Genomic DNA, 22,429 nt, shown 5'->3' on the forward strand with positions numbered 1-22,429 from the left:
GTGAGAGAAAATGAGAGGGAGAGAGTGAGAGAGTTGTCATTGCATTCTACTTGGCAGCCTGTTTGAAAAAAAACAACAAAAAAAAACGCTAGCCTTGAACTTCAAAAGTTGGATAAATATCTCCAATGTTACAAGATCCGTGTTTATTCATACCCAACTTTCCTCTACAAATACAGCTGAAATGAAAATCACATGTGGCCCCAACATGTACTGTATAGAGGTACTAGGCAAAAAAAGTCAGGGAAAAAACACTGTTACAATGCCAATTGTGTTCTAATCAGAACAATGACAAAGTAAATGTAATAAAAAAAATCTACATTTCCTACATTTACATCAAAATCTACTTTTTCTTAACCAGAGTATTATTTTTTTAAATAGCTCCCACACTTTTTGGTTAACAATGTTCAATGTTCATGATCAATTTCTTAGTCATTACTTCCTGCCTTGTCTTTCTCTGAACATTTGCTTTGGACGGAGACTACCCCACTTCCATCCTAAATGAAGCTAGCGTAGCCCCATAACCTCCCCCAGTGCCACCTCAGGGTTTCCTACTCACCCAGATGAGCAGCTGGGTGATGACCACGTTGGCCATGGCGCAGGAGAGGTGGAGTGCCGTGCGCCCGTCCCCGTCGCCATACGTCTCGTTGACCTCCTCCTTGGTGCCGTGCGCCAGCAGCAGCACCACCATGCGGAGGTCATCCTCCACCACCGCCCGCAGCAGCTGCTGGCCCAGAGGCACGTCCGACTGGGGCAGCCCCACCAGGAACAGCTTCTGCTCGTACTTCGCCCGGATCCAGCGCTCCTTCTCCTCTCTGGGGAAGAGCAGGGATGGACAATGTTACTGCCAATGTTATTACATATGGGTATGGGTTTTACATTCAGGGTATTATAAACAAGTATTCATTTAATGCTGATGCCGAAAAACTATTCACAATTTTGAAACATTTATTTCAGATGTCCACTCCAACTCACCTACAGCATTAGAAATGTGAGTATGTAAGAATTGTCTATAACTAGTTGCTATGAAACATTTTTTATCCTTCAATGGATCTGGATTAAACAAACAGTAATATTAACTAGTAATATTTAATTTGTAATTAACCAGTAATCATATTTTGCTTTGTGGAACAAACGCTTACCCTGATTATGAAACTACTGATATACTGCATGTTATTGTATGTTTATATAAATTATGTCTCTTTCTCTGAATTTCTCTTCCTGGACTTCCCAACTCAGACTTTTCTTGGGTAAGTTGGGTTATAGATTTTGGGCGTCTGGCACAATGAGATAAAGTATTTCAGTGTCATTGCCCATCATGAACAAAAAGGTAGTTTTAGCGCTGTTGGTGTTAAATGTCATAGTAAGTATGTCTTGAACAGAATTCAAGAGTTCACCGTGGAGTTGTTGGTCTAGACCACTGAGCATCTAATGTGTAACGTGTGGGGTACTTTGTTAATATCACATGGCAATAACAATATCAACAAAGTTCAGCATCAACAGAGCAATGATAACTTCCAAACTAAAAAAAAAAAAAAAGATCCCAGTCTTTACTCAAAGGAGCCCAACAATGAGGGAGCACCTTTGCCATAACGGATTGCACAGCAGATCCCTGCGGGGCCTGAAGGCTTCGGGTGAGGCCTAAGAGGCATTTAAGGGTAATTTCTGCATGCCATCGCCTCCGGCTGCCTGCAGGCGGTTAGCCTCAGCAGCGGGAGGGTTAACGTCTCGTCGGCTATCTAAAGGTTACACATTGTGAACAGCATGTCTGCACTGGACAATACAGGAGGGGAGCATGTTTTTTATCGCCGCTGTCAGGCCTGTCAGTCCATACGGCAGGATCGCCCCCTCCACTTGCACCACAAAAGAGCCCACTTCAAACTGGCCCCACAACTCCCTGGAGGGGAGGTGGTGGGTGTGTGGGGGTAGGTGGTGGGCAGCTTGCCCGATCGAAGCTGCTGAATGAAGCTGAAAGAGAGGAGCGACGAGCGTCACAAGAATGGTAGTCAAACTCTGGCTCTCTATCAGACGCCTCTCCTCCTGTAGTATCTAATGGTCTCCATCTTGAACTTCTCCCCCCAAACACCACCCACCATCTCCTGGCTTCTTTTGGCTCCCATTTACTCAAAGCGCAAAATGAGGCGGCCGCGGCAAATCGATAGGCCGGGCCGAGCATGCTCAGTGCGTGGCTGACCCGGCGACCCCTCCGAGCTGTGTGATAAGAGAAGCAGAAAGGCGCCGTTGTTTGGTCTTCTCGGGTGAGTGACAGAGAGACGGGGCTCAAGCTGATACCAGCAAAGAGCCCCAGCACGGCAGATGACAGGCTTCCCCCAGAGACCCCAGTCCGGCTGCCAGAGAGCCATCAGCCCTACACTGGAGCTCAGCATCACACACCAGCACAAAGCAAACATGGAAGGGGGGGGGGGGGGGTTAAAACTTCAAATATTAAACAAATAGCTGCCTTATTCAGTGGATTTATCAAATGAGCTGCTCTGAGCGGGCTTTTTCTACGTGGCTCCTGGGTCACAGAAAAACCACAAAATCAAACAAAGCGCTAAGCACATTGCAATTACAGCAGAGGAGACTGGTGGGACAATAGCCGCTTAGATGGAGCCACTTGTACTCATTATGCTCCCAATGATGGGCGATAGCTTGCCAAAGCTGCGATGGCTCTGTGCATGGAGATGGTCCCAAACTAATATGTCACCTGCCAAGACCACTCAAAGCAACCCTCCATCTTTGCTAGCGAGTGAGGGGGGGAGGCTGGTGGAGAAGGAGAGAGAGAGAGAGAGAGAGATGAAAAGAGGAAGGGTAAGCGTGATGTGAGAGGGAGGTGGAGAGAGGATGAACACAAGGCTGACCGTCTCCATTGATGCTACCTACAGGAGTTAATTATTTCTGTAGTGTCGTAGGGTAAGAGGGCCTTTATCACTGCTAAACAGAGGATTTCACGGAGTCGCAACACAAAAGCCATTTAGCAGCTTGGTGATTCAAGTGAAGATGTAGCTAATGATAATTTTGGCTTCTACTCCAGATTAGGCTAGGCTAGAGTTTTCATTTCTTGGTACCACATTTCTGTGTCATTTTTGAAAATGCATGTTGTGCAATGATCAACACACCCCATTAACTACACCCAACAGGTGGTTAGACAAAACAGATGGGAGTCCCCATCTCCAACAGAGGGGATAGGGTTCGCACAGTTGAGGTGGCGGTTGTTGAGTAGGTATGAGTGGGAGTGAATGGGGATGGCTATTTTCTCCAGTCTAAATGATCTGCCTTAGAAGGGTCTGAGACAACACAAAAGCTCTGCTGCGGCCGTAATCACTGCGTTTGCCAGACGTTTTACAGCTTTGCTTCCTCCATCAAATCCCAGTCACTCATTATGTGAGCTCAAGGCTGTGGGGGACTGAATGGACTCCGAACAGAGTCAACTGCTCCGTGAGGAGTGGTCAGGCCTCCACCTCCGCCCTCCTCCTTCTCCCTCAGCTTCCTCCTCTCATTCTTCTCCTCTCCTCTGGCGAGTCTCTCTGAGAGTGCGACTGAGGGAGCTTATCGCGTGATGATCGCTTTATTAGGATCAAATGCTCGGGAAATGCCAAAGGAAGTAGTTGAAGACAGCGCCGTGAGATTTAGGTCGTTCTTTTGGGGGTGGTTGTTGTTGTTTCAAACCTTAGACCCCCCCCCCCCCTCCCACCTCCACCACCACCACTCCTGAATTAGATTCTTTAGGAGAGAGGGAGGAAGACAGGGGTGGGGGGTTGCAGCCGAGAGCTGACAGGAGTTAAATGAGGCAGAAAGTTAGTGTTAAAGACGAACAAAAAGAAAAGGGGGTCTGAAAGCCATTAAAGATGGTGACGGGGAGGCCAGGGAAGAACTTGTTCCCCTTTTCACGCCAACTTTCTCCAACATGCAATCCCTGCCGCTCCGGGCCTCCTCTAAGACATTCCCCACAACTTCAAATCGAGTGTATTTCTCAAGACGGGGACAAAAAAAATAACAGACAGTGGGTAAAACAAAATGGCAACAATCTCCCCCATCTCCAGAGAGAGGCGAGTCTGGCTGGGTCTGTGGCGGCGTCAGCGGCAGCGGCTCGAGTTGCTTGGCTGCTGCCACTTGAAAGGTGGCGTGTAAAGGAGAGGAAGTGAGCTGATAATCCCGCCTCGGTCCTTTTGTTTGAAATGGAGACCCAATCCAAACACAGAGCCAACGCAGGGCTGGCGGGGCACAGGGTGGGTGGGGGCTAGTTTGGTGGGGGGCAGTGGCGGGGAGCGAAAACCGAGAGGCTTGAAAAGACACTTCCTCTCGGCAGGAAGAAGAAAAATAAAATCAGGAGGATTTAGCATGTCAAAAGCGGGAGGAGAGAGGGAGAGGGAGGGAGAGGGAGGGGGAGGAAAGACGAATGAGATAGAGAGAGGACTTTCTCCACAGGGGACCATATTCAGGAAGCCCAGGCCGATGGCATCCCTCCACACACAAACACACACACACACACACACACACACAAATAGACAGATACTCTCTCACACACACCCTCTCACAGTCTGCCAAACCCTGGCAAACACATGCAGGCATATGTACACACACACACACAAACACACACACACACACACACACACACACAATTGAACATACTTGTCCAGAGCACGGGGTTGCTTAGAGGACAGCTGAGGACTTTAGAGAGGGGATGTTTCAAAGGGACTCTGGAGGGATTTTTCTTTTGGCAAACATAAGCAATTTGTTGTGCTGGATTTCAACCAGTGCCAGATTTTTCTCTTACTGAATAAAACTAAAACAAATCTGACCATTAGAGCCCATCTTTCCGGTCCCTCTGCTCTGTAAGTGTATCAGTGAGTAGAACTAAAATGACAGGTGTGTAAGACATTTTCCCTTGCACAACTATCCCAAAACCAGTGGATGATTATGGAAGTCATTCTTTCCTCACAATGACACAATTTAAGGGACTCTGTGGAGCAGAAAAAGGACAATTAAACCCTGTCCATTCACCTCCTCAAAGTATCAGAGGGGTCATTTTCAGTTTTTAGTCACTGCTTTTGTGAGGCCCTTTGTAAGCCGCTCCCTCCCAATTCTACAGAAGTGGCGTAGTGACCTCAACCTAATTAAGTGGCGAATGGCAGAATGATTCTCCAAGGCCAGCCCACGGAGTCAGGAACACATGACTGCCTCCCAATAAAGAGGAACAAACAAGAGATAATTAGTCAGGCCTGAAGGACACAGGGCAAACAGCGATTTATGGCCCAAAGTGCAGGCAAGACCAGGGAGGAGGAGCTGAGGCAATCAGCTGACCATGGGCAACCAATCAAATCCCTTCCCCCACGAGAAAAAGACAGAGAGGGAGAGAGAGAGAGAGAGAGAGAGACAGGGTGTGTGTATGTGTGTGTGTGTGTGTGTGGGGGGGGGGGGTAGACACCTTTTCTTTCTCACCAACAAACACACACACTCACAAAACAAAAACACAAAACCCTCCCTGACTTCACCCTCCCAACGAAGACATCAAACAGGAGCCCAAGAGAGATGGAGGAGGAGGCGGAGAGGAGAGCAAAGGGGAGAGAGGCAGGGGAGGGGAGAGGAATCAAACCAACCCTCCCAGCAAGGGGTGGGCAGCTTGTATAAGAAAGCAGATTCCCATGCAGCTAGCAATACAGTCCACCCTGAGAGACCGAGAGAAAGAGAGAGAGAGAGAAAGAAAGAGAGAGAGAGAAAGAAAGAGAGAGGCCCAGTGCTTCAAAGGTTGCTAAGAAATGAAAGTGATGAGCTAACGACAGTAAAAATTCATTATAAAGCCTGACACAGTCAACAGGGTGTCTTTTTAAAGCTGTTTCCATGAACTGTGTTAGTACTTAGTCGGCCTTAATGCAAGCCAGTGATAAAGGGGAAGTCTTGTTTGTTACTGAGAGTGAGAATACACTGATGAATTGAAATGCATGAAAATCACTGCAGAAGGTTTCAAAAGTCTATAGCTTCATCATTAACTATTTATTCATAACACAAGCCAGACTACATTTCCACTGCACACTGATTAATGACCTCCGACATAACACAAAACCCACTGGCTTGTGCATGTTTATACACACTACAAAAGGCAATTAAGGGTAAAATCTTCCATGCATGTTTTGTAAAAAATAACTATGTATAATAGTCAGATTTAGAGTAAGACATATAGAAAAAGAATTAGGTTGCCTGCACAACAACCTAATCACCAATCTGCTTTCTACACTTTTCTATGTGGTGGCAGACTTGCTGTGCCCTGACCGTGTGAAGTGTGCTCAGAGAGAAGCTCTGGCCAGCTCTGGGGACTGGCCCTGTCGCTGAAAAGCGGTCTACCATTTATCCAAATTAAATATGCCCCCTCTGCTGGGACTCCTGGCAATGCCAGCTGCCCTGATAGGGCCCTCGGAGGGCAGGGCAGAGCAGGGCAGAGCAGGGCAGCACCCTCAGGCCAGGGCAGTGGGGAGGGGGGTTGTGGGGGTCAACACAAACCTGGCTCAGCCAAGCAATCTGGTTCAGGCCCCATCAGCATAGCATGGCACTCAGGGCTGAGGCGAGTGCTCTTGGGTTGTCTCACCACTGTGCTGTTCAGAGCCTACTGCCCAAAAGAGTCTCAGTGCTTTTGGTTGGGTTTTTTTAGCAGTAGCAACAGGATTCAGTGGCAGTACAAAGCTCAGGTCCTTTGGTTTGTTTCTATCGGTCAACTTTAGATGAGCTTTATCCAAATCAAGGGAGATACAGCTAGCAAATTACAACATTCTAGAACTGAGCACAAATAACCTGTGGGGCAATGAAGGTAGTGGAAATACCGGGTCAGTGGTTTCTGCCTTGATTTTTTTCTGTAACTACAGCGCTCCAAAATTCCATTGGCAGCACTGAGTTAGATCATTAGCAGGAGACCACTACATATCAGCATGCTATTCATTTGGAAATCAGCCCCAGCCTATGATATCAACATCTGATAGACAGACCCTAAATTAGGACTCATTCATGTTGAAAGCAAAAATCACGGGTCTGTAATGATAATAACCACAATGAATACTATACGTCTGATGGTCATCAGCATACACGTGAGACTGGTGTACATGATTCTGCACACTACTGATGGTACAGCAGACACAGTTCAGTTTAAGTACCACGATTTACTTTTGAATGGACACATCGGTTTTCTCTGTCAAAGCATGTAAATGATCATGCAGCTCTGGAAAAAAATAAGAGACCACTGCACATATTTCTGATGTCATCCTACGGTTGCTGAGTGACATTCGAATGAGTTGACGGTCATATTCAAAATTACGAGACCACTGCAAATTTGAATATGACCATCAACTCATTTGAATGTCACTCAGCAACTGTCAGCGACATCAGAAAAATGTGCAGGGGTCTCTTCATTTTTTCCAGAGCGGTATGTGTGTCAATCTGTCTTGAAATATATGGATAAATCCAAAACACACATACACCTCAACACATAACATGTTTTTTGCCTGGATATGTGTGTATGTGATCATCTTATCCCTGTATGTGTGTGAGTTGGTATATGCGTGTTTTTGTGTGTGTGTGTGTGTGTGTGTGTGTGTGTGTGTGAGTGAGAGGGAGACAGAAAGAGAGAGAGAAAAAAAATAAGAGTGAAAGAGAGGGAGCGTGTGTGTGTGTGTGTGTGTGTGTGTGTGTGTGTGTTTGCATCTACAGCATTAAGAGACACTGAGGTAAAGATGGCAGTAGGCTCAGGCGAGGGAGGGGTATGGGAGGGGGTGGGGAGGAGGAGGAAGAGGAGGAGGAGGAGGAGGTTAGTGGTGTGATTCATTTTTATTAGCCGGCGAGGCCCTGCGGGGGGGCGACGCAGTGGCAAATTATTTCTGAAACAAAGTGGAGGATAGTAGGTCCTCATCAGAGCTATTACCTGCCCTGGCCAAGGGGCAGTGCAGCGAGCGGCACACAGGCCTGACAGCTGAGGAGAGGCCACATGAGGGATAGCCGTCCACCTCTGCCCAGCGCTCCGGGACATCTCGCCCCTGATGAGCGAGGGGGGGGGGGGGGGGGGGGGGCAGAGGGAAAGAAAAAAGATAGAGGGATGGAGGGAGTGGGAGTGTAATACAGTGAAAAAGAGAGAGAGAAAGAGAGGGGAATAGAGGGAGGGAGAGGGCTGCGCTGCATTCCATATCTGGAACTTTATTTATTTATTAATAAGGGACTGGAAAAATGACCTTTGAAAACTGAAACATTTGCATATCCTTACAGAAGTAGAATACATACGTGTCCAGTAAGTACTGCATTTACAAGTACAATATAAGGCACATGTGTGCTACATGAATAACTCCTTTTTGTGCGTCTTTATTTGTACACTCCACTACATGTACATTTCAGTGGTCTGCCTATCCAACTACATTTACTATACAGATTTACTAACTACATTTCAGTGGTCTGCCTATCCAACTACATTTACTATACAGATTTACTAACTACATTTCAGTGGTCTGCCTATCCAACTACATTTACTATACAGATTTACTAACTACATTTCAGTGATGAAGATGGAACACAACAGATAAATGTCCAACCAATGGATCAAATATTTGCTACAAATAAAAAATTGATCATACAGATGGTTTATTGGAGCTTTGTTTTTTTTTTTTGTTGTCATTTTCTCTTTCCCACTGATCACCTCATCATGATCCCTCAGACTTGTCTAGTGTGTGTATAAAATGAAATAAAATAGCTCAACCTAGCTCAACCTCCAGAAGCTACAACGTATATGCTGCTCACACACTGACGCTTCAGTATTGATGTCATAATTTGATATTAACACATCAGTCAGAGGGACCAATCCAATTGTAACTCTGCTGCTAATACTACACAATATTGAGGACAGGTGTGTACGAGTTAACTGCTGCTAATACTACACTATATTGAGGACAGGTGTGTGTATGAGTCTGTTAGGCCACCTATGTTTCTGCATCCCTGTGTGTGTGAGTGTGTGTGTGTGTGCTTGTGTATGTGTGTGTTTGTGAGGTGCGAGTGAGTGATTGACAGACAGACAGAGAGGGAGAGAGAGAGAGAGAGAGACGTGGGGGGAGGTATGAGGAAGTACAGACCGCATACACACCGAGTACAGCAAGCTCTGCTAGTGGAGAGCTCCCTCCCTATTCTTCCCCCCTCTCGTCTGCATGCCAGGCAATTAGAGCTGGAGTGCAAACATGACAACTGCCAAGCGCTAATTAAAACGACAACTCCCCTTCAATATGCTGACTGCAAAGACTCACAAAGCTTTGCCTGAGCTTCTACACCCCCCCTTTCCCGCCATCCTCTTACCCAATTGGGACCCAACAACTGCCATCCATAGAAGGCATAACTTTGGTTAATTTTTTTAACCTTCCCATAAAGATTTATGGCTTTCAAGGGGTTTATGACACACAATGTGTAAATATGTCTCCCTGATGAATGGCCTGAGAAGGAGCTGGTTCGATTAATGCAGCAGCACATTAGTCCGTAACAGACAGAACGCACACTTCTTAAATCAGTCGAAATCCACCCTTCAATAACCCCAATTACAAATTACTCAGGATTAATGGCACAACGATCAATTGTAAGCTTGTAAGTGATGCTTATTTACGGAGCAATATGAAATGGGTTCAATAGCTAGACCTGGAAGGGAGACAGGAAGGTAGCTGTGCTCCAATAACAGAAAAAAATATTTCACTGTCGGGGCATTGATGGCGTTATTTCGTTGGCATTGATCCAATCGCGACAGCTTTTCTTTGACTGCAGGACAGCAATATGATCTAGTTATCTTTCCTTTATCGCCTCTATAGGATTCTAATTTAGCTCTACAAATGGAATAAATGCAGGAACTAAATTCAAGAATTTCCAGTCCATTCGAAATCCACACTTCACAACACACTGTACTGAAATTGTGTATTTAATTTAGCACTTGTAAATAACTTTTTTTTTTTAAAATCATCGTGCATTATCACAGGGACAGGAATTGAAAACCGCTAAACCAATCTAGTGGATGGATGACTTCAACTCAATTTAAGAGAATAGGAGGGAAACTATTCTAGCAGGAGACATTCAATCAGAATTGGGGGACACGTCCGGGCAGTTACTGAATCGTTGAAATGAGGTGTCAGTGGTGTTTATTAAAGGATGCGTTTGAATGCGAGGCCCTCACCCATCCTGAAGCCGCCACATGTCACCGTGGTGACAAAATTAAAACCAGGCGTCTATGCATAGCCGATGAGAAAGCAAAATTTCATTTATAACGGGGAGCTTGGGCAGCCTGCAGAAGATCTGGGCCCAGCCTCATTTGACATACAGTATTTGCCTGAAAAGTCACAGAGGTCTGAGAACATGCTGGACATTTTGGATAAAAATTTCTGAGACACCAAAACAAAACTGTTCTTTAAAACAGAACTACGGTATTAAGTTCCATGAGAATAAGTCTTGTGTTAAGGAGAGTTTTACTGCAGCGAGCTTCACCATCATGAACAGTGACAGTACTAAAGGAGAGAGTCATGCCTTCACGTCCAGTCTGCTTTCCAACTAGATGTAGACTCCACCTGACCCTTTCAAGAGAGTTCCATTATCAGCATCATAGTTGGCCCCACAAGGCTTCCGTTTTAACATTCCATAATGTTATCTTAATGCAGAGGAAGTAGATTGGGAACCAAATAGAATGTTCAAGCATTGTTTTTGTTTTTATTGTTGAAAGGGTCTATACTATACACTTTTTAAGCCAGACTATGACACATAAAAAACAACTAGCTACTTTCTCTTGGCTTTGTGTCCATGTGACTCGACACACGGTAGTGCGCGGTGGAGTGGGTGGGTGGATGGGTGTTGGAGGTGTGGATGCAGCGAGAGATCAGATTTTCCTGACAATGAAAAACATTCCCTCCTCAGGCGCTGCGGTGGAGCTGACAAGTGAAGTGTGAGGTGGGGGCATGAGGAGTGGGGGTGGTGTATATCAGCATCAATAATCTTTCATCAAGTCAGAAGCGCTCCACACTAGCCCAGGAACCATTCAATAGATAACTATATGCCTTCACTCCAGAGAACGTGAGAGAGAGAGAGAGAGAGAGAGAGAGAGAGAGAGAGAGAGAGAGAGAGAGAGAGAGAGATATGACACCCATTCAAAAAGAGGATGAATCACAGAGGGCAGAAATGTCTCCTCGGCGCATAAGCACTTACAGGGCAATCAGAATCCATCTCTCAAATCCACTGCTGGCTCTGGCCACACGCAGAACCGTGTGCTGGTGGTTTCACCTGCTCCATACGGCGCATGCTTTATCATCATCTACTGCTGCAGAGCCTCTCTCTCAGTCTCTGTCCTCCCTCTCTCTCTCTCTCTCCCTCTCTCCCTCTCTCCCATTTTTCTGTCTTGGTCACATTTTCCGTTTTATTTTTTGCTCTGTGATAGGAGGATGTCTCCTGACTTGTGGAGGCTGGACGTGTGCTGGGGCTGCTTGTAATTAACGACACCATTACAGTGCCAAAGTGAACCCCTGGAGGGGCCCCGCCACAGGGGCCTCGACGGCCCTGTCACATATCCATCAGGCAAGGGGAGCCCATCCATCTGCCCCACCCCCACCCTCCCCTGCTTTGGAGGATAGCAGTGACCACAGTCATCACTGCCAGGTAGGGTGCATCAAAAAACACAATTCTTGAATTTTGATATGGCTGGGTGCTAAAAGTGTTCCAATATATGTAGAAACAACACATGCAAAATATTTTCCCAGTACATTATGATTTAGGGGTGCCACCGCACATCTGTTTTTGTTGGATAAAGTGGTTAACAGTGCTCAATGGTCGCTATGGAGATCTGAGGTAAACAATACTACAGCTCAAGAAAACTGAGGTGATCTTTCTGTTTGAGGTGATCTGTGTTGGATGTGTTATTACATATTACTATCATATCTGTAGTTCTTTCCCTGCCCCCTCTGCAAAGCAACATTGCGTGCCCACAGCTGAACCACAAGCGCAGTTGAATAGTTAACCAATTGTGACATTAAAAAGAATCAAACTTTAGCGATCATACATGATAATAAGATGTCAACGAGCAGCGACATGCAGAGTAGGCCTAGTAGTTCTACTAATCTACTTGCACAATGAAAAACTGATGCTCTGAATACTTATTCAGCTGTCTCTAAAAGTTTCTCTAATTGACGCATTCAACCGCGATTTTGATTACACCTGCTTTTAACAGACGCAAGTTTTTCACCGCAAAACAGACATGCGCTGTTTTCATACATATGGCGGAATACCTAATCAATGCTATTAGCACTTGTCGTCTCCTGTGTTTGCGCGATACTCCCACTTACCCCTGACCCTCCTATGAATGCATATGCATGACACGGAAAAGCGCAAATAGCCATTTGCAGCTCCCACGACAGGCAGTCTACGCTTTTTCCTCAGTGCGGCCTGTTTGTACATACCTCGCCATGGTTTTATGTGCACTTTGCGAATGAAATATGCCTGACGTGGGCACAAAAACATACATCTGGCCCTGTCTCTCCTTTTTTCATCCACTTTCTCTGGGTGTGTCTTTCTTCTCTCCTTTGTATCCCTTATTCTCTCTCTCTCTCTATTTATCTCTTTGGCTGTAGAGAACATGTGTGTGTGTGTATGTCTGTGTGTGTGTCTCTGTGTGTGTGTGTGTGTCTGTGTGTGTGTGTGTGTATGTTTGTGTGTGTGTGTGTGTCTGTGTGTGTGTGTCTTTGTGTGTGTGTCTGTGTGTGTGTGTGTCTGTGTCTTTGTGTGTATGTCTCTCTCTGTGTGTGTGTCTGTCTGTGTCTGTATGTGTGTGTCTGTGTCTTTGTGTGTGTGTGTGTGTGTCTTTGTGTGTGTGTCTTTGTGTGTCTGTGTGTGTGTCTGTGTGTGTGTGTGTCTGTGTGTGTTTGTGTGTGTGTCTGTGTCTTTGTGTGTACTGTATGTCTCTCTCTCTCTGTGTGTGTCTGTCTGTGTCTGTATGTGTGTCTTTGTGTGTGTGTGTGTGTCTGTGTGTGTGTCTGTGTCTTTGTGTGTATGTCTCTCTCTGTGTGTGTCTGTGTGTGTGTGTGTGTGTGTGTGTGTGTGTGTGTGTGTGTGTGTGTGTGTGTGTGTCTGTGTGTGTGTGTGTATGTGTGTGTGTGTGTGTGTGTGTGTGTGAGTTGAACATGACCGCAACCAACAGCCAAACCTTTGCCGCTGCAAACCCAAGCTAATCCCTGAATAGGACGGTTACTCTTGGGTGGCGGGTGGGGGAGACATATCTGGGGGGAGACACACTGGCTAGGTTCAGAGTTCAGGTTCCATTCCCTCTCTCTTTCTCCCTGGTGATGTTGCTCAGTGGAGCAGAGACTCTGGCACAGACTGAGCAGTTAAGTTCGGAGTTTAGTTAGTGTCAGCTCTTACCATTAGGCCCTGTTAGTCAGTGAGTTAGCCACTAGAGAGGGTTTGTTCTTTTAAGTTTGTCAGTATCGCCCTTTGTGTTTAACAATAAAGTCAATTAAATTTTATATGTGTGTCCGACATCCATCACTGCTGCACAGAATTTAGGGTAAGGCCACGTGAACATGTCCCATTGACCTCCATTCATTTTGTCTATAGGACAGTGAATGGAGAATCTTGAAAGTTGAATCCTGAGAAATGCTCAAGTTACCCAAAGGTCAAACAAACAAGTTTTACTTTGATAACCCTATAGAAAATGTTACTGTATAAAAGTTCACTGTACTCAACATTTCCAGGTCAAATTTTGGCAATTAGACTAAAAATTGCACATTTTTTGAAATTTCGCCAAAGTTCATGTGTTAGGTGGCACCCCTAAATCTCAATGGAATTACTCAAAACTGTGCAAAAGTCATTTTTATGTTAATTGGAACAAAATGCAATGCCAGCCAAATTGATATTTTGAAATTAAAATTTCCCATTCAAATTTGATGCACCCTACTGCCAGGCACTCTTTTTAGGATGAGGCCAATCTCTCACGGCATCATGGATGTCTTTGTGCCATTTTAAGTGTGGCAAGAGTACCTGGGGATTGCGCTGGGGATTGCGCTGGGGACCCCCCCCCCCCCCCCCCTTGTGTTCCACGGACCCCACGTTGACGCGCAAAACAAGACCTGAATTCAGATGTGGCTCTGCAAAGTGTGGACTAGGAGGCCTGGGAGAAACTGCTTTATTTGTGAAAGTCTGTATGTGAATGATGGGAGCGTGGCAGATGGGGTCACATTGTACAGAGAATGTCAGGTTATAGTCAGGTGTAAGAGATGATGAGTGATATATGAAACATTATCTCATCCCTTTAGCACACATACACACACGCCCATACCCACACGACCACGGCACGCCCACAAACACACACACACACCTGGTGCAGTCTGAGCCTGGCTTGGTGTAGCCCTCCAGGGCCCCCTCCCACACACTGTTGGCCATGGCGTTGCCGATGGCAGCCATGACCATGCTGAGCTCCACGGGCCAGTCGTCCAGATCCAGGGACCGCACGCGCGACAGGTGTGTGCCCAGGTTACGGTGGATCCCTGAGCACTCGATGCAGATCAGAGCGCCCAGGTTCAGGCTCGCCCAGTCGGGGTCTGTAGAGAGAAAGGTCCCATCAGGTCAAGCAATGTCAGACAAAAATTACAAGACATTTAGCCATTTAAACATTTACTTTTCTGTTTACACTAGAAAAGTAAAAAAAAACAAAAACAAAAAAAAAACTCTCTCACAACATTTACAAGCCTTGAAAAAAAAAAACATGCAGTCATTTTCTCAGACGTTTTCTGTGTAAACTGCATAAATCCAGGAGGACTTACTGGGGGCGTCACAGTCCACACAGAAGCTGTTCCCCCTCACGTTCCTGATGGACTGGATGGCCACAGCATCACTCTGGCTGCCTAACCGTGACTGCAAACAGAGACAGAGGGTCATGGTGTATGAGAGGGGAAATAAAGACAAGGGAAGGGAAAGTGAGAGAGAGAGAGAGAGAGAGAAAGATAGAGAGAGAGAGAGTGATAGAGAAAAGGCACTCGAAGCTCAGAGGGATGAAAGAAGACAGGACTATGAAACCCCAACTCGAAGCACGTTTCCAAGGCAACTCCCTTGCTTGTCGGCTCCAATAAGAGCTATCCCACGCTGCACTGCTTCCATCAGCCTCCATCACGCAGGTGGCAGGAGAGCAGGAGAGCAGGAGGGGGTGAGAGAGAGCAGGGGCAGGAGATAACTCCCCAGGTCTACGGATGCACGCTTTCAAAATGTAATCGCCAAGCTACTGTATAATTAACATCTGCAATAATAATCATAACAGCAGCAATATCATTAAATATTAGCCATTAAACAGCGGACAGCTTGGATGGTTCTCAATCTCCTGCTATCTCTTTTACGGTTCATAATTGAATATGTTATAGATTACTGAGAAAAATATAACTGTCCTGGGGTGAGAGACACACTTAGCCATTTAACCGTTTTATGTTGCATTTGTTCAACATAATTGGAGAACAGCCGTTTGGAGAGAGGGCTACAGTTTGTCTTTTGTTAGTGCGGTTTACCTTGTTTTTGCTGCTCTCGCAGGACTGTAGACTGGCAAAGATCTGGCTCTCAATGGCCTGTACCCATAATTCCCTCTCCTCAAATGTTGATGCCTCAAAGTGCCACATCTGTCCGGTAAGTGACACAATGATGAACTCGAATGACTCCTCTTGCTCTGAAACACACCAAGAGAGAAAGACAGACTTTTGATGAGTAAGAGCAATAGTCAATGTGTGTACACAATGTTAAATGGTTTGCAGAGGTATGCCTAAAGACATCAACATTAAATCAAGAGATATGTTACGTTATGTTATGTTAAGTTACTCATAACTGCAAATGCATGTGTCATTTTCCAATTCGGCCTCAGCAAATAGCATTCTCAAATAGCGACCAGGACCGAACATCACAACTTTGCCATCAGTCATGCTCATCCTCCAAACTATTATCACTGGACTTTTACGAGTGAATAAATAAAACAGTAAATAAAAGAATATGAAATAAAATAAAAATAAAAATAGATGAGCACAAACTCCCAGGGTCTGAGTGTAAATGTTCCTGTGCATCATCAAGCCCAAGTCGTTTAGGATGTAAATACCACCATTACAAAAGCCCATTCCATTAGCGCTCAGCCTCATTATGGGATGCGGTCTGACCAAGAGATAATGCAGGTTAATCATTCAGGTCACCGCCGTAACCAGCAGCAGCCCTAGAATGGATGCTAAGGGAGGTATTTAGTGTTTGTGTTTCAGAATGGTACACGGAGGAATTCGGTGAAGATTAGATTTGGCTTCTGAGTGCCATTAATGTGAACTGAACCATTACTGTATATGCGTGTAGGCCACATGGTGTCAGGACACTGAAGTGCCCAACTGCCATAAGACACAGAGTTCAGCGTCAGTACACTGTCAACATACCACGGCATGGTAGGACCAGATCTGTAGGATCTAGGAAACTGTGGATGAATCCAAACATCCAGTTACAACTGACACAAATAATGAACAAAGTTAGGTTGTAGATTGCTACCATTTCAAAGGCTCCCAGCCCTCACTTTTCCCTCATACTTAATAGCTGCCTTGCCATAAAACCGATTACTGAGTGCTCATTATGTCATGAGTTTTTTTTTTTCTTAGACGACATTACAAACACACACAGGAAAACAAATAAATAGAAACCAAGAACTTTGCAATCCAAGAGGAAAACTCAAAACTAAATCCTCCCACAGCAAGGCCACCCTGGTTTGGCACTGATTGTTGTCCGGCTGTGGACAGCTGACAGATGAGCTGATGTGTACTCAGAGGGGCCTTTGTGGAGCGACACCTCTCCAGGCAGAAAGCAATAATCCAATTAGCTCGACAGCGTCTTCAACTAAGTGATTTACCCATGGATATTGACTGCAGCTCATGAGATCAATATGGCAAACATGAGTCTGTATTTAAAATCACGTCTGCAGAGAGCTACAGTCCTGAACTGCTACTGTGTTGAGAAACTGGGGATGTCCCTGAGATGGTCCAATAGGATGTGAAGAGGTGTACAGGTCTCTGATGATTATTCGTCTTACAAAATGTCAAGCGCTGAAATTCATATATTGTGATCGCCCATTTCACATACTGAGACAGAGGAAGGGTAGAAATAATCCACCATCAAATAACATGTACTAAAACTAAAACACAATAAATCAGGGTACTCTGTTCAATAGAAAGAGAACAGCTATTTTAGAAAACCTCTCTGAAACTTATCTATGAATCAATCTAATTGTGATAATTCAGATTCATTTGCGGGCAACCCTAAAGTATAGAATTAAACTCAGAGGAAAAGGCCCTTTGAAATCTCACATTTCCAGCCTGAACTTAATTATCTGCTTTCTCCTCAGAGTCCCATGATTACACAGTTATGAATCTGAACAAAGTAAATTACTTCGTTGGCTGGTCAGACGGCAAATTGGAGTCATTAGAACAGGTAATTTCAAATCACAATTCTTCTGGGGAAAGAAAATTGTGCACCAGAGTAAAGGAATGAGAAGATCTACTAATGGAATACGCCTTCATCCTATGCTGTATAAGCTGTGTAAAAGGAATACGTCTCTAGGGATTACACACCTTACACACACATATGTAACCTGTACAAATGGATCAACTGCACTTCCTTTGTCTACTGTCCATTTCCATTACTGTCAATATAAGAGCGTCAAAATGACACGATTGTTCTACTGCACTGCTGGCTATACTGGCCATGATCAATTCTGGCCAAATAGAAATGGCAATCCACACCATTAGTGTTACTGACTGATGCCAAACACATAACAACTGTAATCTAAAAATACATATAACCGTGGATGCTACACTCTCCAACTCTGCAAGCCTGTGTATGTCTCATACTAATTAATGTCAGGTGAAGTCTGTTTTGTAAGTCAGTCAGTAAGGGGTGTGAGTAGCTGCTGGGGGATATAAAACCCACTCAGCATATGGCATTAGCGCCGGCATTAACCCCATTACCAATGCGCTGACAGTCGGCGCGCAACAAGTCCGGCCGAATTAGCCATAAATGAAGGAGGCCAGGGCAGCAGTTCTGCATGAGGGAATGCAATTTAAATCCAATCTGAGGGCCAAGTGCGGCAAAGAGGGCAAATATGATTTGCCTTAATTAACATGCCACAATAAAATGGAAATTAGGCCGTAATAGCAGCATGTATTTCCAAGCATTGCTTGTCTTTCGTCTTCCTTCTTTGGTCAACTCTTCTTTGTTGTGTGCCTGTTAGTCTCTCTCTCCCTCCCTCTCTCATCTACCATCCATGCCTCATAAAATTGACAGAGTGCTTTTGAAGGCACTACTATTGAACGCCTTTCAACAAACAGCTCGGCTTTAATTGAATGTACGGCGCAGGCCATAGTTTCTGTGCAAACCCAGCGAGCGTAACTCAGGGCCCTGGACACAGCCCTCTTGTTCCGTGAGGATGTGAAGCGCTGTAACAGGGGCCGATTATCTCCAACAGGTGGCTATCCATTCGGACCTGTGTGAATGGGCAATGTGAGAGCTCAGATCACAGCGTTCCATCACCTCAGGACTTCCTGAGGGAAGTGGGGGCTATAAAACATTGTACACTTTAGCAGTGATATCAACGTACAGGGATTTTAATTAAGGAGCCCTGTTGGCCTAATGACCCAGCAACAAGAGTTTTAAACATGACTAACTACTGATCAATTTATGTTATTGTGGGTTTCCAATACACAAATGCTTCATGTCATTTACAGGTATGATTCACTATTTCTAAAAACAACCTAACATGTGTGTGTGTGAGGCGAAAGAAGAAGGGAGAGAAAGAGAGATAAAGAGAAAGAGAGTGTGTGTGTGAGAGAGAGAGAGAGAGAGAGAGAGAGAGAGAGAGAGAGAGAGAGAGAGAGAGAGAGAGAGTATGCTGTTTATTTGAGGAAACCCTCTCATTGGCTGGTGAGCAGGCAGCAGATGCTTTGTGGTGAGCCGAGCCCCTGGACCAGATTAGCAGTGGCGGAGCGGTTTGGGGCAGTGAACGGTCAGCGCTGAGCGCAGGTGGACTGTCCAGTCACACCACATTCCCATTCGCTCCCAGAGCTGCACCCAGCAGCTGCACATCCATCACTCTACACACTCAACACTGTTGCTGTGTGTGTGTGTGTGTGTGTGTGTGTGTGTGTGTGTGGGGGAGGGGGTGTATAGGTGACTGTGTGAATGTGTGTGTGTGTGTGTGTGTGTGTGTGTGTGAGTTTGTTTGTCGGTGAGGGTGTGAGTGTATGTATATGTTTGGGTGTGTGTGTGGGTACGCATGCTGATGGGTACAGACTTCGGGGCCAAGCTGATTGTTTGTTGAGTTTCTAGCTGTTTGTGTGCGTGTATGTGTGTGTGTATGTGTGTGTTAGTGTGTGTGTATGTGTGTGTCTGTGTGTGTGAGAGAGTTTGGTGGGTAGAGGGCGTGCCCATGTGGTGAGTATGCCGGGTGGGTAGAGGTGGCGTGGCGTTTGTGTGAATTAACGGGTAGTTGGGAGGAACAGGCGACGGTGGTGCCATCTGTAAATGTCACAGGCGGTGCTTGCTCATTTTACACATCATTAAAGCCAATATTCCTAACCTGTATTAGAGCAATCAGGAGCAGGCCATTACCTAGACACAGGCCCGGGGGAACAGCAGCACAACACACTCTCTGTCTCCCTGACACATGGCGACAAACACACACATCCACAATCACACACACACACACACACACACACACACACACACATACACATAAAAATGATGGCATAGACACTATACATCAGTGTAAAACGGACATCTACACAGACATCCTCTCTACTACAAATCAGAGCAAAACAAAGGCATGACAGCAAAATCACCCCAAAACACACAATGCTCCCATATGAGAAATGAACAGCCTTCCCAACACATACATAGATCCACACTTTACAATGAAACACACACACACACACACACACACACACACACACACACACACACACACACACACACACACACACACACACACACACAGTGACCCTTGCACACACAAAATACACCAATTGTCTTTGGCGGCAACACTGCTAACAATGAAAATGACAGCAATTACAAATGCATCTGAGGGTGCCGGTTGTGCTTATAGGCGTGTGCACTGGGCGAACAATAATCTTATTTTTTCCCCCCTTTTCCAAGGCGCCCATTCTAACCAGGCCCCATTACCAGAGCAGGGGCTCCAGGGAGTGCTTAGCAAAATGAAAGCCAGTCAGAGAATGACAAAACAAAAGTATTGAGATAAACACCCACCATTAGCACAGGCAGTTAAACCTTCATTTTCTACTGGCCGGCTGGACTCTGGGAGAGCAGGGAGGGGAAGGGGGCGCGAGCTGGGGTTAACCCTTTACACGCTGAGGTGGAGGCAGAAGAGGAGGAGCAGAGTTCTGATTTCAAGTTATGCTCGCCTTTTTCTGCTTTGAGTGCAAACTGAGAATGGTACGAGCAGGGCAAACAGATAAAGCCAAAATTGCATGCTCTCACTTTACTGTAGAATAAAACTCCTGCGGTCATGCTCTTACCATTCTGAGACTACTTTGTGGCTGCTCATGAGGTCGTCTTATGGGCTTCCTCTTATGATCGCATCTTGTAATCTAGGCTGCTTCATGGCAGAGTTAAGCATATTAAGTCTAGGGGCAGTAATGACAAATACAAGCAGCACAGCATGTAAAAGCTGGAACAAATGAGGAGAGCTGCGACATGACTATTCTTTTGACGTCCTGCTGAATATTCCCAAGTACAGAGTAAATACAAACTATGTGAACACAAACAAAAATAACAAGAATGAACAATTTCTGATAAACCTAGAAGCTATCTAGATGCAGTTATTTAGATTCAGTGCAGTCTATCTAGATGCAGTTATTTAGATTCAGTGCAGTCTATCTAGATGCAGTTATTTAGATTCAGTGCAGTCTATCTAGATGCAGTTATTTACATTCAGTGCAGTCTATCTAGATGCAGTTATTTAGATTCAGTGCAGTCTATCTAGATGCAGTTATTTAGATTCAGTGCAGTCTATCTAGATGCAGTTATTTAGATTCAGTGCAGTCTATCTAGATGCAGTTATTTAGATTCAGTGCAGTCTATCTAGATGCAGTTATTTAGATTCAGTGCAGTCTATCTAGATGCAGTTATTTACATTCAGTGCAGTCTATCTAGATGCAGTTATTTACATTCAGTGCAGTCTATTTGAATGCCTTGCCGACAGGAATGTGTCAGCATTAGGTAGGCTGGCCAAAGTAGACTGTGGCAGCTGGACAATACTGAGCAGGTGAGAGGTCCAGTGTCCACGGGGGCGTTGCCATCTGTGAAACTGCTGTTTGGCTGACCTGCCGCCCTCTCTTGGGTGGACTCATACATTAGCATTCATACAATAGCAGTAGGCCTATACGGTGCCTAACTTTAACTAGCTAAAAACGGCGATTTTCATTTTTCTTTCACAGACACGGTCTGAGTAACACTTCTATCTGACTGCAAATTCACACACACATAGCTATTTACACCTTCATGCTTCCATTTCTGAAGCCACCGCCGACTTCTACGAACACAGACAGGAAATAACACATGAACGTCTCTCTCTCTCTCTTTCTCTCCCTCCCTCTGTCTGGTTCAGTCTTACTTTCTCACTACCAAACAGATACATTTAGTGACGCTCCCTGACAGACTGCATTAATCAGAGGGGGCTCTCCCAGAACAGAACTGTTCATCGGCCATCGATTTTTCCAGTGGGTTTTTTAACGACGCGGCGCGCGCGCACAAAGGAGCCTATCGCGGGGCAGCCGCTGAGAAACACATTACGGGCCTGTCAGTCGCCGCGCCGCACGCCCTGCATCATTCTTTAAGCACATGAGAAGTTCATTACACGCAGCCAGCAGCTCTGACGGCGCGGGCGGCGGGCGTTAGGGAGCGTCTGCCATGTGCCATGTCACCCAGCGAGAGGAAGGAGGGGGGGACAAAGTGAAGACGTATGGCTCACCTGCTACAATGAAGAGGGAGAAGTGAAAGTAGATGACATCTCTGATCTATTCAGTCATTCAAATGTTAAAGGGGCTTAAGAGGTGTAGCTTTACACTCAGCACTGTTAGCGGTCATGACTTTTGCTGGTTGAGCCAGAGCAGTGTACAGGGAGGCAGGACTCTCTAGATGGTCCCTCGGCATACACAAATAGCTTCCAACTTGGACTTGGAAAGTAAATAAATAAAGGTTCTCACAGAGCAAAAAAAAGAGCTACAGTTCAGTTGATTTATGATGCTTCAGAACAACTAAGATTCAATTTCTGCCAGCGTCCGGGAGCTCTGATCGCCCTGTAAATGAGATAAACTGATAGCAATTTATTCAAGGATCCCGCATCTCTCTCTCTCTCTCTCTCTCTCTCCTTCCACCTTCACTTTCC

General features: G+C 45.5%; 1 protein-coding gene across 3 annotated transcripts in view; it reads right to left on the reverse strand.

Moving 5' to 3' along the window:
- agap3 (ArfGAP with GTPase domain, ankyrin repeat and PH domain 3) overlaps nt 1-22,429 on the reverse strand; it is a 133,066-nt gene that overhangs the window by 4,439 nt on the left and 106,198 nt on the right. For all 3 annotated transcript variants that reach the window (XM_076295263.1, XM_076295264.1, XM_076295262.1), the window contains exons 14-17: nt 15,525-15,679; nt 14,793-14,883; nt 14,348-14,570; nt 557-812 (exon numbers count right to left, since the gene is read on the reverse strand). In XM_076295263.1, the coding sequence (XP_076151378.1) occupies nt 557-812; nt 14,348-14,570; nt 14,793-14,883; nt 15,525-15,679 (725 nt within the window). The remainder of the gene's footprint in view (nt 1-556; nt 813-14,347; nt 14,571-14,792; nt 14,884-15,524; nt 15,680-22,429) is intronic.

The sequence above is a fragment of the Alosa pseudoharengus genome, unplaced genomic scaffold, assembly GCF_046254945.1.
Source record: "Alosa pseudoharengus isolate Yale_2024_CS ecotype anadromous, Long Island Sound unplaced genomic scaffold, YU_APseudo_1.1 YU_APseudo_1.1_scf_2, whole genome shotgun sequence".
NCBI lineage: Eukaryota > Metazoa > Chordata > Actinopteri > Clupeiformes > Clupeidae > Alosa > Alosa pseudoharengus.